Source organism: Spermophilus citellus (genome assembly GCF_964194105.1).
Source record: "Spermophilus citellus genome assembly, chromosome: 8".
NCBI classification, from domain to species: Eukaryota; Metazoa; Chordata; class Mammalia; order Rodentia; family Sciuridae; genus Spermophilus; species Spermophilus citellus.
In genome coordinates this window covers 2,630,888-2,645,250 of record NC_138189.1, presented here as the reverse complement: position 1 = coordinate 2,645,250, position 14,363 = coordinate 2,630,888, and the positions used below count along the sequence as shown (strand labels likewise).

The 14,363-nt window shown below is 64.7% G+C and overlaps 1 protein-coding gene across 6 annotated transcripts in view; it reads right to left on the bottom strand.

Annotated features, from left to right (window-relative positions):
- DOK7 (docking protein 7) overlaps nt 1–12,916 on the bottom strand; it is a 38,172-nt gene extending 25,256 nt beyond the window's left edge. For 4 of the 6 annotated variants that reach the window (XR_014023171.1, XR_014023172.1, XM_081303024.1 and 1 more), the window contains exons 1-3: nt 12,674–12,833; nt 2,319–2,549; nt 382–582 (exon numbers count right to left, since the gene is read on the bottom strand). Coding sequence is in view for 4 of the 6 variants with exons in the window: in XM_081303024.1 (XP_081159150.1) it covers nt 382–582; nt 2,319–2,538 (421 nt within the window). In the remaining 2 variants the exon portion in view is untranslated. Of the gene's footprint in view, nt 1–381; nt 583–2,318; nt 2,550–12,673 lie in introns of all 6 variants that reach the window. The other 2 variants (XM_081303026.1, XM_081303025.1) reach the window with 2 other exon arrangements.
- Nucleotides 12,917–14,363: the final 1,447 nt, after the last annotated feature.

The following is a 14,363-nucleotide window of genomic DNA, read 5'->3' as shown; positions in this document are numbered from 1 at the left end:
CCACCCCTTCCCATGGCCTGGCCATCCCACTGCACAGAGGACAGCTCCAGGTGGCCCAGGGGGCCAGTGGCTGATGGGTCCAGGAGAAACCTTGGTCCTCGATGTGTTTTCTGCATGTGGCACCCACGGGTGGCTCACTGGCCCTCGCAAAATGCTTCCATTAACTTTTTTTCCCATTCAGTCTGAACAGGAGGCTCTGCCGCTCGGTGACCTCACACACAGGCCAGGAATGGCTGAGACCCTGGGCCTGGCTCTGAGACCCAGAAGCCCTCTGCTCCCTCCCCCAGGCACCACAGGAAGGAGAGCAGCCCCAGGGCCAGGCCTCCTGAGTGGGGCCCGAGGCGGACCCCCGTGCTGCGCCCCACGTAACCCCGTACTTACAGTAGCCACACCTGGTCCCGCCTTCGAAGATGAATCCACTCGGCACAGCCCCGTAGCGCCGGAGGTCAGGCAGCTTCCACTGCCCCACAACGGCCGGAGGGATGTCCCTGGCCAGGACCAGGACGTCATTGCAGAGGTGGAGGGTGGCCGGACCGCTCTCCAGCTTGGTGCCGGGAGCCACTGTCACATGGAACCTGTGCACTGGGGCGGCAGGGGCGAAGCGCATCACCCAGGGAGGGTGGGCATGTGGCACCCAGGCCTGGGCAGGGGAGGCCCCGCAGATGCTCTCCTGGCCAGGGGACCACCCAGCTGGGCAGCAGGAGGCAGTGGGCTGCCTGCCATGGCCCACTGACCTCCCTCCCATCTTTCAGGGGCTGCCTAGGGTGAGCTCTGGGAGGGGCCTGGCCTCTGGCACCCCCTCCCGTCCCAGCCACACAGTCACGGCCTCAGGGGGCTCTGGGGAGGACAGGGCCCATCAGCAGGGGGTCAGGACCTGTGCGCAGCGCACCTCCCTGGAACCGCCCCGCCCTGGCAGCCATGGACTGGGAGACTGAGGCTCAGCGTGTGGAAGGTGGGGACCATCTACTGTAGCCTGCGCTGGAGGCCAGCCTGGCCGTGGGTGCTCTCTGGATGGTGGTCCCCTCTCCTCCCCTGGCCTCCCGCCACCCCAGCTGGGCCCCTCCCCTGGAAGCTCCTGAGATGAGGACAGCCGTGAGCTCTTCCCGCCTCCCTCTCCCCACCTCAGAAAGTAGACCGCACCCTGAGTGACGGCCCCCTGCCTGCGGGTGCCCACCCCTGGCCCCAGCCCACCCCATCTCCTTCCCCACAGCCACAGGGTCCCCAGCTCCTCCAGGCTGTGGCCTTGACCATCCCCCGGAGCCCACCCCCCACCCTCTTCAGGATTCCTCTCAGGGTGTCTCCACAGGTGCCTGGGCAGCCCCCCTCCCCAGTGGGGTGGGCACTGCCCCACCCAGATAATGGGTCATGGCAGAGCCACACCAGAACCCCACTGTGAGCTTCCTGGGAAGGCAGGGTCCTCTAGCCATGCCCCAGGTCTGGCCTTAGGTCGGGCAGGGTGGGCAGCTCACGGTGGGCCTTGAAGTGTGACTGTGGTATGTGAGAACTGAAGTCCTGCAGAGAGCCCAGGAAGGACACCAGGTGTGCAGACGGACAGGCAGAACCTGCCGTGGCCGACAGCCTGGAGTTGGCTCACCCTGGAGGGGCTCACCTGGACGGGTGGCCCCATCTTGGTGTTTCAGAGAACAAGGCCTGAGAGGCTGTAGTGCTTGTCACTCGGGCCTTCAGTGCCCAAGGCCTGTGCCTCGCTGGGCCGAGTCCTGGCTCTGCCATCCCCCGCCTCGCAAGGGGCCTGGCTCAGGCCTCCCCTCCACACTGCAGAGCCCCAGGGCCCCAGCTCCAGGTGCCCTTTCCCAGGGTGGCCCAGCTCCGTGAACCACCTCTGTGGGCAGCTGTGCCTCAGGCACATGAGCTCACTGCCTGTCCACTGGCCACTCAGCCACCGCCCTCCTCCCTGCCCAGACTGTTCCCACCCTGACACTGGCTCCCGGGGGGCTGGTGGCTCTGCTCTGCACAGCCCAGGCTCACATGGCCCAGGAGGAAGCGAGGGCCGGACTTTGGGAGATGATGGGTGGCAGCTTGGACCAATGGAGCTGAGCCAGGGAGCTTACAAACCCTGCAGCCCCCAGAGAATCCCACCCCAATCCTTGGTCTGATCACCCCCAGGCAGGGTCTGGCTCTCCGGGACCCCTCATCCAGAGCACAGAGCTCAAGGCCCAGCAGGACAACGTTTGAGGTGTCCACTAGCTTCCCTTCTTTTGTGTGCATTTCCGGGTCTTGTCTGCCCCTGCAGTCCAAGTGGGAGAGGGCCCCAGTACTGTGTGGGAAGCCCTCCCCGGGGCCTCCATCTGGGCACTCACCCTCACCAAGCGCATAGCGGATGCGGGCATCCCAGGCGCACATGGCCTGGCGGCTGTCAAAGCCCAGCATGACAGCCTGGGACAGGCAGACGATGGCCAGCGTGTGGACTAGACCCTCATAGGGCAGGCCAGGCTCCAGGCCACAGATGTCCTCCAGGGTCAGGCTGCTGCGCTCCCGGAGGCCCTTGGCACGGTCGGACTTGTCCTTGTAGGCCAGCATGAGCAGGCAATCTGCAGAGGAGGCAAGAGGCCATGGAGCGTCCACCAAGATGCCACTGCCCCCATCCTCAGCACCCCCTGGGAGGACATGGCACAGCTGGAAAGAGATTGGGGCTTAAGATGTGACCAAGAAAGCCATTCATCCACCCTGCCCCTCCTGAATGACCAGCAAGCCCCCTTATCACTGTGGCTGGGCCTCGACTCCACCCGGATGACCACTCTGCCCAGGCCTGTGAGCCCACCCTGGCCTTGGGTGGCAGGAGCTGTGGTCCCTGACTCAGGAAGCAGGAACAGTGCCTGCCCAGCTGCGTGGGCCTCCTCCCTGCTCTGAGGCCTGGGCGGCACCCTCTGGCCTGACGCACCGACGCCTGCTTCCCCCCCATTCTCTTGGCTCCCAGGCTGTGGCCTGAGCCCAGCCCTGGGGAGGAAGAGGAGTGTCACTGGACCATGGGTCCCACCCGAGCAGCGCGGCAGGCCTCCACCTGTCCACTGGCTGCAGGGACAGGCCTGAGTCTCACCTCCTGGCCCCTCCAAGACACTCGGGTCTCCATCGACATGTCATTGCCAACACTGCCACTGCTCAGTGTGGCCCCTGCCCACCCAGGTCCCCCACAGCTCCAGGACCCCAGGGTGCCCAGTCTTGGAGGAGGGTGTCGGGCTAGGGACCTAATGCAAACACCAAACACATACGCACTGACACGACCCCAAATCCCACATGAAACTCAAGGAGTCAAGCCCCTGGCCCACCTGCAGGAGAGGGGGACGGACGTGCCCAGCCAGGACAGGGCAGTGCCGGCTCAGACCCTGGAAGCAGACACTCCTCTTTAACCGGCCCAGCAAACCCACCTGAGACCCCAGGCCCCAGATGACGGGGACGCACACACCGCTGCGGCAGAATCCCCCACACAGCCCTGAGCTCCACCTGCCTCCCTCCCGGCCCAGCTTCTCGGACCAAGACCAGAGTCCCAGCCTGGAGCGAGGGACACCACCAGAGGCCTACGGTCAGCAAGCTCTCTCTGTGAGGGCCAGAGGGTGACAGTCTGTGCTTTGCAGCCACATGGTCTCTGTGTCAACTACTCAAAGCTGTCCTCCTGGTGACAGAAGAGTGCAGGCCAGTGGCCCCTGTGCCCACCTGGAGGGTCACTTTCACACACAGGCCTGTGGGCAGCGGGGCTTCCGCCGCCTACTGGAGAATCCTTCGCTGGCACCTCAGTGTTGACAACATGGAGAAGGAAGGCCCCCAGGTGAAGAGAATCAGAACACACAGAGGCCACCTGTCCCCGTGCAGGACCAGCAGGACACCTGCAGGCCAGATCCCAGGCAAGACCACAATGCCCGGGCAACGCAATAGTGAGTTCTCATGGGAATGTCCCCGTCCCATCACCAGAGCACCAAGAAAGGCACAGGCAGCCCGGCAGCCCCTCACCACCACCCACAGGCAGCCAGGCTACGTCCCCTGTGCTGCTTCCAATAAAGCTTTATTTACAAACAGGCGGTGCTGGGCTTGAGAGGGCACCTGCCCACCCCCAGGGAACCCTGCCTGTGCCCAGGCTGCGGAGCAGGTCTGCCCCACCCCCGCCCCCGACGTTAAGCCTACGCAGGACCCCACCCTCGCGGAGCCCCCTGCAGATCTCGGCCTGTCCTGGTTGGGCTCTGTCTAGCGGGCCAATTTGAGTCTGCCCCTCAACGCACTTCAGCTGAGGCTGGGTGCAGGGTGCTGGGGTCACCCTGGAGGGCAGAGCCCAAGGATGAGGCCCAGGGCCCAGCCCTGGCCACCCACGCCCACAGGGGCACATCCACAGTGGGCTGAATGTCTGTGCCCGCTCAGGCACTGATGTATCTGGAGGCGGGACTTTGGGCAGAGCCTCAGTGGGGGGCTTGTGAGGGAGGACCTGAGGACCCCTTTCCCGGGTGAGGGAGGGGCAGCAAGGAGGTGCCAGCTGGGAACCAGAGCAGCCCCTGCTGGGCAAGAGCCCGTGGTAAGGAGGGATCTTGTCATTCACTGGCCACCGGGGCTGGGCGGCTGTCACAGTATCGGCAGACAAAGGCGCACACACACGTGTGCTCACTCTCATGCCTTCGAGTATACACACTCCCATGCACACCTGGGCGTACACACAATTGCACACTCTTACACACTCACAAAAATGCTCACTCACGAAGCAGGATGGCACGTGTCTGTAATCCCAGTGGCTAGGGAGGCTAAGGCAGAAGGATCCCGAGTTCAAAGCCAGCCTCAGCAATAGGGAGGCACTAAGCAACTCAGTGAGACCCTGTCTCTAAATTTAAAAAATATCAAATAGGGCTGGGCTATGGCTCTGTGTCGAGTGCCTCTGAGTTCAATCCCCCGGGTGCAGGTGACCAGGTTTCAGCCCCCACCTGCCTACCCCGTCCTCAGCCTCTGAGCCTCTGTTTTTCCCCTGAAAGTTGGAGAAAGCCCAGCTACAGGGTCCAGGCACTAGCTGGGAGCTGGGCCTGGCTACTGAGGCCTCTGGGAGTCTCCACACCGGGCGGCCAGCATCAGCCTCACCGCCAGGCCCTCAGCACAGAAGCCTAAAGGACTTGGGGTTGAAAGGCAAGTGACTGACCCCGGGCCCTCCACCCACAACTTCTGCCCTGGGCAGGTGGGCAAGGTGGACACCCAGCTGGGCTGGGAGTGAAGAAAGACAGGAACACTGAGTGGGCTTGGCTGGGTCATTCCCCCACCCGGGCCCCAGGGCCCACCCGCGGTTCATAGCCCCCTTGTGCCCTGCCTTGTCCTGGCCTGGGCCTTCCTGCAGCCCTGAGCCGCGAAGCCCAGCTCCCACAGAGCTGTCCCAGGAGCGACACAGACAAGCCAGCACCCAGGACAATCATCAGCAAAGTGCTGTACAAGGAGGGACAGGGACCACCTGTGTGTGGGCTGGTGGCTGAAGGCCCGGCCCAGCAGCTCCACAGGAAACAGCGTTGTCTTAGAGGGAATGGCCAGTGCATCCCAGAGGCAGGCAGCATGGCCTATTCAGGGCCCAAGGGCCGGGCAGCACTGGAAACAGGGAGGCAGAGTGGTCTGCAGTGCAGGCAGCTGGTCAGGGTCCTGGCTCTTAAGAGCTCCAAGGCTCTGGGCCCAGAGGCTGGGCTGGCTGGTCTTTGAGCCTCTGTGTGGCCTGGCGTGACTGCCGCCCCAGAGCTCCTGCCCCCAGGCGAGAGGCCTGCACACACCATGGCGCTGGCACGTGGCTCTCCCAGCCCTCTGGACAGGAGACCACAGGCTCTCTAGGATGAGAGGAGATGAGGGTGAAGGATTAAGGGGCCTCTGTGGATCTGGGGGGAGGGATGCCTGGGAGGCTGCTGAGGGCCAGGATGGGGGTCTCTCCTGGATGAGAGAGGCTGAGAAACCCACTGGACATGGGGCAGCAGCTGGACAGGCGTCTGGAGATGTAAAAATAACCGGGAGTCATGAGCTCACAGAGCCTTGCAGCCAGGGCTGGGAGCCCAGGAAGGAAGGGAGAGGCAGGGCAGTGGCCTCCCCATGGAGAGGAACTGCAGGGTCCAGTGGCCAGCAAGGAGGCCACAGGAAGGCAGAGAGCAGCGGCTGCTGGACCCGCACCCTGGAGGTCAGAGTGACCTTGAGGCAGTGTCCCTGGAGGAGACTGAGGGACCCTGCTGAGCACACGGCAGCCTGGGGCCGCCCAAGAAGCCGGGCAGGGGCCGAGGGGCGCTGACCTGGTTGGCTTGCTGGGGCCTCCCAGGACACACAGGGCAGGCCAAGAGCACTCAGGAAAGCAGCACCCCACCTGTGTTCACAGTGGTCACCCCGACACCACAGCTGGCACCACAAGAGAGCATGGAGGTCACTAGGAGTGGCTGGGGCTCAGCACGCAGGCCCACAGCCCCGGCTCCCCACTCTCCGTCCACCCTCCCCAGACCCTGGGCGTAGGCTGGCCGAGCGCTGCTCTGAGCTGCTCAAGAAAGATGCTGGCCAGGGGCGCAGCTCTCCTGGGCAGGTCCACGGGGGCTGCGCCAGATTCAGAAAGATGCTGGCCAGGGGCGCGGCTCTCCTGGGCAGGTCCACGGGGGCTGCGCCAGATTCAGAAAGATGCTGGCCAGGGGCGCGGCTCTCCTGGGCAGGTCCACGGGGGCTGCGCCAGATTCTGGGCCCAGGAGATCCTGTTCCTGGGATGGGGCTTGCGGGAAGCTGGGCCCTGGGTGTGGCCCTGTTTTGTGATGGTACCATGGGAAAGGAAGACTGGCCACCACCCCACCCCTCCTTAGCCAGGGGCTGAGATGTCACCTCATCCCCACAGGGAAGGGGGCGGAGTACAAATGACCCAAAGCAAGAGTCACCAACTTCCGAAGGGACCCAGGGCCCACAGGGCCTGACACCTGGAGGAACTGGTCAGCAGAGTAGCCAGCTGCACAGGCCAGCAGTCCCAGGCAGGGATCAGGCAGCACAGGTGGCACCAGGGCTCCGGGCACACATCCCGAAGCTACCCATGCCTGTACCTGGGTTCAAGGACCTGTATCACCGAGACCATGTAAACTGGGGTCCTCCTGTAAGCAGGGGTCCCCAACCTCTCTGCCCAAGCCCCAACCCCTGCAGACTGCTGGTGAGTGAGGCCAAGCCGGGGACCCAGCCCTCCAGGAGCAGAGAGCAGAGATCACAGGCAACCAACAACCAGGGGCGACCCACTCCCTGCTGCCCACTCCCTGGCTGCCCAGCCACTCCCACAGGCCCATGTCCTGGGCCAGATCCTCCAGGTTTCTCATCCCAAGCCTCCCGGTCTATAATGCCCCCAAAGGCAGCGCCAGCTCCGGGACTCAGGTCCCTCGTGGGGGCTTCCCAAGCAAGAGGGAGTACCAGGAGCAGCTCACGGGCAGCCTTAGAGTGGTGCCCCTCCGGGTCCCAGTCTCAGTGAGGCCCAGCCAGGACTGGACCCCGATGCCCTCTCCTAGAGGCCCAGAGAGGGGAGTGGACGGCCCTGCGCCAGGAGGCAACCCCAGCCTTGAGGAGCACAGTCCCACGAAGACTCCCTAGGGTGCTGAGGCAAGGGTCCTGCACTGCCCACCTGCTAGCCTGGGCGGCCATGGGGCCTGGCTCTTTCAGACCCGCCCACTAGGCCTCATTAGGAGAGGCCCCCACCAAGCTGCAGTGGAGAGGCCTGTGCCCACCACCCACCTCCTGCCTGACGCGGCTCGTGGCCCTCAGATGGGAGGTCAGCATTTTAAACCCAAGGACCTGGACGCCTATGACAGAGGATGCTGGCCGTCCTCTCCCCAGCACCCAGATCAGGGGTCTGGAACCTGGGGAGGGGCTGGGTGGGGTGGGGAGAGCCCTTCTCCAGTGAGGACTGTGGACTGGACAAGATGGAGGAGCCGCAGGCCACCAGTTGGGGGGGTTGGGGGAGGGGCAGCCGTAGAAACCAGAGCCAGGGTCCAGGACGACAGGACAGTGGCAGGGCAGACGTCCACCCAGAGAGGCACCACCACTGCCCACCCTGTCCCCAGCCTGGCTGCACAGTCCCCTGGGGACAACTGATCCGGCCCTGGTTCCTTTTCCTGTCCTTCCTGCCTCGGGCATTCTGCCTCCTGACTGCTGGGCACATGGAGAACCCAGAGGTGCCGACGCACTGTCCCCACTGGGAGACCTGACCCAGGCACCTCCACCCCCGGTGCCCTTCAGGCCAGCCGGCCCTGCCCCCTGGGAAGCTCCTGTGCTCTGAAGAGGCACCGCTGCAACCCAGGGTGCTCTCCCAGTGGGCACCTGGGACAGGGCTTTCTGGCCTCTAGGGGTACCCAGCGCAGGCTCTGGCCCACCCCGTCCAGAGAAGCACTGTCCCACAGCAGGCCCCAGCTTCTGGCCACAGCTGGCCAAGGCCTTCATGCCTGCCCACTGTGGCCTTTGCCCCCACAGCCCTCCATACCCGGTCTGCAGGCTGGGGCCTTTACTCCCCAGATCCCCACTCTCCTGTACCAGGGTCAGGGCAGGGCAGGGCAAAAGCAGGACAGCACAGGGTCAGGGCAGGGTTAAGGTCAGAGCAGCACAGGGTCAGGACAGCTCAGGGTCAGGACACAGCAGGGTCAGGGCAGGGCAGGGCAGGGTCAGGACAGAGCAGGGTCAGGACAGCTCAGGGTCAGGACACAGCAGGGTCAGGACAGAGCAGGGTCAGGATAGAGCAGGGTCAGGACAGGGCAGGGTCAAGGCAGGGCAGGGTCAGGACAGAGCAGGGTCAGGACAGCTCAGGGTCAGGACAGCTCAGGGTCAGGACACAGCAGGGTCAGGACAGAGCAGGGTCAGGATAGAGCAGGGTCAGGACAGAGCAGGGTCAGGATAGAGCAGGGTCAGGACAGAGCAGGGTCAGGATAGAGCAAGGTCAGGACAGAGCAGGGTCAGGATAGAGCAGGGTCAGGACAGAGCAGGGTCAGGATAGAGCAGGGTCAGGACAGGGCAGGGTCAGACAGCTCAGGGTCAGGATAGAGCAGGGTCAGGACAGAGCAGGGTCAGGACAGAGCAGGGTCAGGATAGAGCAGGGTCAGGACAGGGCAGGGTCAGGACAGAGCAGGGTCAGGACAGAGCAGGGTCAGGACAGAGCAGGGTCAGGATAGAGCAGGGTCAGGACAGAGCAGGGTCAGGATAGAGCAGGGTCAGGACAGAGCAGGGTCAGGACAGAGCAGGGTCAGGACAGAGCAGGGTCAGGATAGAGCAGGGTCAGGACAGGGCAGGGTCAGGACAGAGCAGGGTCAGGACAGAGCAGGGTCAGGACAGAGCAGGGTCAGGATAGAGCAGGGTCAGGACAGGGCAGGGTCAGGACAGAGCAGGGTCAGGACAGAGCAGGGTCAGGACAGAGCAGGGTCAGGACAGAGCAGGGTCAGGACAGAGCAGGGTCAGGATAGAGCAGGGTCAGGACAGGGCAGGGTCAGGACAGAGCAGGGTCAGGACAGAGCAGGGTCAGGACAGAGCAGGGTCAGGATAGAGCAGGGTCAGGACAGAGCAGGGTCAGGATAGAGCAGGGTCAGGACAGAGCAGGGTCAGGATAGAGCAGGGTCAGGACAGGGCAGGGTCAGACAGCTCAGGGTCAGGATAGAGCAGGGTCAGGACAGAGCAGGGTCAGGACAGAGCAGGGTCAGGATAGAGCAGGGTCAGGACAGAGCAGGGTCAGGATAGAGCAGGGTCAGGACAGGGCAGGGTCAAGGCAGGGCAGGGTCAGGACAGAGCAGGGTCAGGACAGCTCAGGGTCAGGACAGCTCAGGGTCAGGACACAGCAGGGTCAGGACAGAGCAGGGTCAGGATAGAGCAGGGTCAGGACAGAGCAGGGTCAGGATAGAGCAGGGTCAGGACAGAGCAGGGTCAGGATAGAGCAGGGTCAGGACAGAGCAGGGTCAGGATAGAGCAGGGTCAGGACAGGGCAGGGTCAGACAGCTCAGGGTCAGGATAGAGCAGGGTCAGGACAGAGCAGGGTCAGGACAGAGCAGGGTCAGGATAGAGCAGGGTCAGGACAGGGCAGGGTCAAGGCAGGGCAGGGTCAGGACAGAGCAGGGTCAGGACAGCTCAGGGTCAGGACAGAGCAGGGTCAGGACAGAGCAGGGTCAGGACAGGGCAGGGTCAGGACAGAGCAGGGTCAGGACAGAGCAGGGTCAGGACAGGGCAGGGTCAGGACAGAGCAGGGTCAGGACAGAGCAGGGTCAGGACAGGGCAGGGTCAGGACAGAGCAGGGTCAGGACAGGGCAGGGTCAGGACAGAGCAGGGTCAGGACAGGGCAGGGTCAGGATAGAGCAGGGTCAGGACAGGGCAGGGTCAAGGCAGGGCAGGGTCAGGACAGAGCAGGGTCAGGACAGCTCAGGGTCAGGACAGCTCAGGGTCAGGACAGGGCAGGGTCAGGACAGAGCAGGGTCAGGACAGGGCAGGGTCAGGACAGCTCAGGGTCAGGACAGGGCAGGGTCAGGACAGAGCAGGGTCAGGACAGAGCAGGGTCAGGACAGGGCAGGGTCAGGACAGAGCAGGGTCAGGACAGGGCAGGGTCAGGACAGCTCAGGGTCAGGACACAGCAGGGTCAGGACAGAGCAGGGTCAGGATAGAGCAGGGTCAGGGCAGGGCAGGGTCAGGACAGAGCAGGGTCAGGACAGCTCAGGGTCAGGACAGCTCAGGGTCAGGACACAGCAGGGTCAGGACAGAGCAGGGTCAGGATAGAGCAGGGTCAGGACAGAGCAGGGTCAGGACAGCTCAGGGTCAGGACAGGGCAGGGTCAGGACAGAGCAGGGTCAGGATAGAGCAGGGTCAGGACAGAGCAGGGTCAGGACAGAGCAGGGTCAGGACAGAGCAGGGTCAGGACAGCTCAGGGTCAGGACAGAGCAGGGTCAGGACAGAGCAGGGTCAGGATAGAGCAGGGTCAGGACAGAGCAGGGTCAGGACAGAGCAGGGTCAGGATAGAGCAGGGTCAGGACAGAGCAGGGTCAGGATAGAGCAGGGTCAGGACAGAGCAGGGTCAGGACAGCTCAGGGTCAGGACAGGGCAGGGTCAGGACAGAGCAGGGTCAGGACAGAGCAGGGTCAGGACAGCTCAGGGTCAGGACAGGGCAGGGTCAGGACAGAGCAGGGTCAGGACAGAGCAGGGTCAGGACAGAGCAGGGTCAGGACAGAGCAGGGTCAGGATAGAGCAGGGTCAGGACAGAGCAGGGTCAGGACAGAGCAGGGTCAGGACAGAGCAGGGTCAGGACAGAGCAGGGTCAGGACAGAGCAGGGTCAGGACAGAGCAGGGTCAGGATAGAGCAGGGTCAGGACAGAGCAGGGTCAGGACAGCTCAGGGTCAGGACAGGGCAGGGTCAGGACAGAGCAGGGTCAGGACAGAGCAGGGTCAGGACAGCTCAGGGTCAGGACAGGGCAGGGTCAGGACAGAGCAGGGTCAGGATAGAGCAGGGTCAGGACAGAGCAGGGTCAGGACAGAGCAGGGTCAGGACAGAGCAGGGTCAGGACAGAGCAGGGTCAGGACAGAGCAGGGTCAGGATAGAGCAGGGTCAGGACAGAGCAGGGTCAGGATAGAGCAGGGTCAGGACAGAGCAGGGTCAGGACAGCTCAGGGTCAGGACAGGGCAGGGTCAGGACAGAGCAGGGTCAGGACAGAGCAGGGTCAGGACAGAGCAGGGTCAGGACAGAGCAGGGTCAGGACAGGGCAGGGTCAGGACAGCTCAGGGTCAGGACAGAGCAGGGTCAGGACAGGGCAGGGTCAGGACAGGGCAGGGTCAGGGCAGGGAAGGGTCAGGGCAGGGCAGGGTCAGGGCAGGGCAGGGTCAGGACAGAGCAGGGTCAGGGCAGGGAAGGGTCAGGGCAGGGCAGGGTCAGGGCAGGGCAGGGTCAGGACAGGGCAGGGTCAGGACAGGGCAGGGTCAGGGCTTGAAAGACTGGAGAAACAAGAAGGCCGTGGAGCTGGAGCCCCTTGGAAAGGGGGCTGAGGCCCAGGCAGGAAGTGACCGTCCACAAAACCAGCCACCCCCCTCCGCAAGCATCCCCTTCCAGGGAGGAGAGATGCCGCGGTGTCCTGGAAGACCCTCTGGCCACACGTGTGGCGGACACATGCCCCCGCCAGCCCCCCACAGACCCGCAGCCTGGGCGGCTCCAGGGCACCTGTCTCCGGGGACAGCTGCAGCCGCGCCCTCGAGTGTGAGCGGGTGCAGAGTGGCCGGCCACGGGGGCTCCGCCTGCTCCCCCCACTAGGGGTGCGGGCTGCGGGCAGGACCATCCCCTCTCCCCAGCGGTCCGTGCCCCCCAAACACAGTCAAGCCACTTTCCTGGGACACAGCAGGGCTCTTCCCACCTGGCCTGGCCCCTGGGAAGGAAGGGGACATGAGCCGGGCTCTGCTCTGAGCGCTCCCACCCGTGCAGTCCCGCGCAGTTCCGGGTGCAGGGACGGTGCCCTGCGGGGCGTCCTTGCCGCTGAGGGAGGCTACAGGTTTTTTTCCCCTGGCTGCTCTGGGGCTGGGGACGCGGCCTTCCGGGCCACCCGGGGAGCCCAGGCTGCAGGTCCCGGTCGCCCAGCGTCGCACACCACTCTCTGGTTACCACCAGGCTGGGTTTCAGGGACCGCGACTCGGCTATTTCGGTCTGGCCATCGGCGCCGGCGGGGATGAGGCCGCAGGGCCCGCCGCCCGCCGCCTGCCGCCCGCTCACCTGCCACCGGCGACGGCTTGCGCAGTACGAGCCACCTACTCTTCCACTGCGGGGACAAGGACAGCGTGAGCGGCCGCCCATGCGCGCCCCGCCCCGCGCCCCCCGCAGCGCCCCGACCTTCTTGCCGTCCCGCAGCTTGACCTGGCCCTCCACCAGCGCCGCCTCGGTCATCTTCTGTCATGGTTCCGCCGCCCGCCGCGCCCTCTCCCCGCGCCTTGGGCGCTGGAGCCCAGGGTCACTTTCAAAATAGCTCGGGAGGGCCTGGGCTGGGCCAGGAGGGCGGGCCTCGGCGCTGCGGGCGGGGCAGCCAGGGACCTGGGGCGGCGGAGTCGCTGGCTCCTGCTGCCAGGTGGAAGGAGCCTGTGGCGCGTGGCCTGGGCGGCTTCCCCGCTGGCCTCTGCCCAGGGTTCCTGCCCACCGGCAGTGTGGCCACCTGCAGTCACTTAAGGCAGCCCCAGGCAAGACAGTGTGTGGGACTTCCCTTCCAAACACAGAGCGGGCATCGCACTCGGGAAGCAGGCTCCCAAGTCTGTCTACAGCCACTCTGGTGCCACCACTGTGCCTCCCCTCCCCAGCCCAGGGCATCACCAGACACTCCTGAGGACAGAATAACCACTGGCCCTGCGGCCCAGGACACTCCCCCACCCCTGGGCCTCCCCGGCGCCCAGAGAACCCTGCCCAGACAGAACCCTGTTCCATTCATGCTCTCTGCACAGCAAGCCCAGGGGCTAGGTGCGTGGTGGTTGGGGGTGCAGGGGCTCTCTGGTTATCTGTCCCTCCATCCACTCTAGTTCCACGTGACTCAAGCTTCAGGCAGTGTGTACCTGGTGCAGGTGACTGCCAGGTGGTGGGCGGGACCAGGACCCACCCTGCCACTTCACTGCCCCCAGCCTCTGTGTCTGGTCTCCCCTAGTCCCTGTCCAAGAACTGGACCCACCAAAGGCTGCCCCTCACCCACCCCCCAGCACAGAAAGACATAGAGAAGCACACTGCTCCGTAAAGACCCTTCCTGCAACTCCCCCCCCCCCCCCCGGCTGGCCACCTGGCCTCTCTGTTCCCGGGTTTCCTGTCCCCCAGGCCAGCAGCTCTAGAGGGCTGGCCAGGTTCTGCTAGAGCCCATGTGCTTTGGGGACCTGGAGGGTCAGTGCCAGGGGACTCCGCATCTGTGAGCCAGCCCCAAGGCCAAGGACTCCAGGACACCAGGTGTCAGGGAACAGCCCCGGGGGGGGGCTCCTAGAGAAGCAGAGAGGCCGGGTCCATATGCAGGCCGAGGCCTGTCCTCGAGAGGCAGTGGTCCTGGTAGGAAGGAGGTGAGGGTAACAGTGGCCTACCAAGGGCATGTGAGTCTTGGTGTTGCCCGTCCAGACCCCGCAGGCTGGGAAACGGGCTCACGGCCAGGACTGACCCACTTCTGCCCCCCCAGAGCTGGGCTCAGCCCCGGGTGACCCTCCTTGTCACCCCTGGGGATCCGAGAGAGCAGGTCTCAGGTGAGCATAGGGCTGGTTCTGATGCCACCCAGGGGTCTTGCTGGGGCCTAATGCAGGGAGGGGGTCTCAGACCCAGGAAGCGCCCTGCACCCCCATCACCTGTGCACCCCGGTCACCAGCACCCCAGGGAGCGGTTGCTGACCACAGAGTTCCATTCATGCTCTCTGCACAGCAGGCCCAGGGGCTAGCCCAGGACAGCCCTA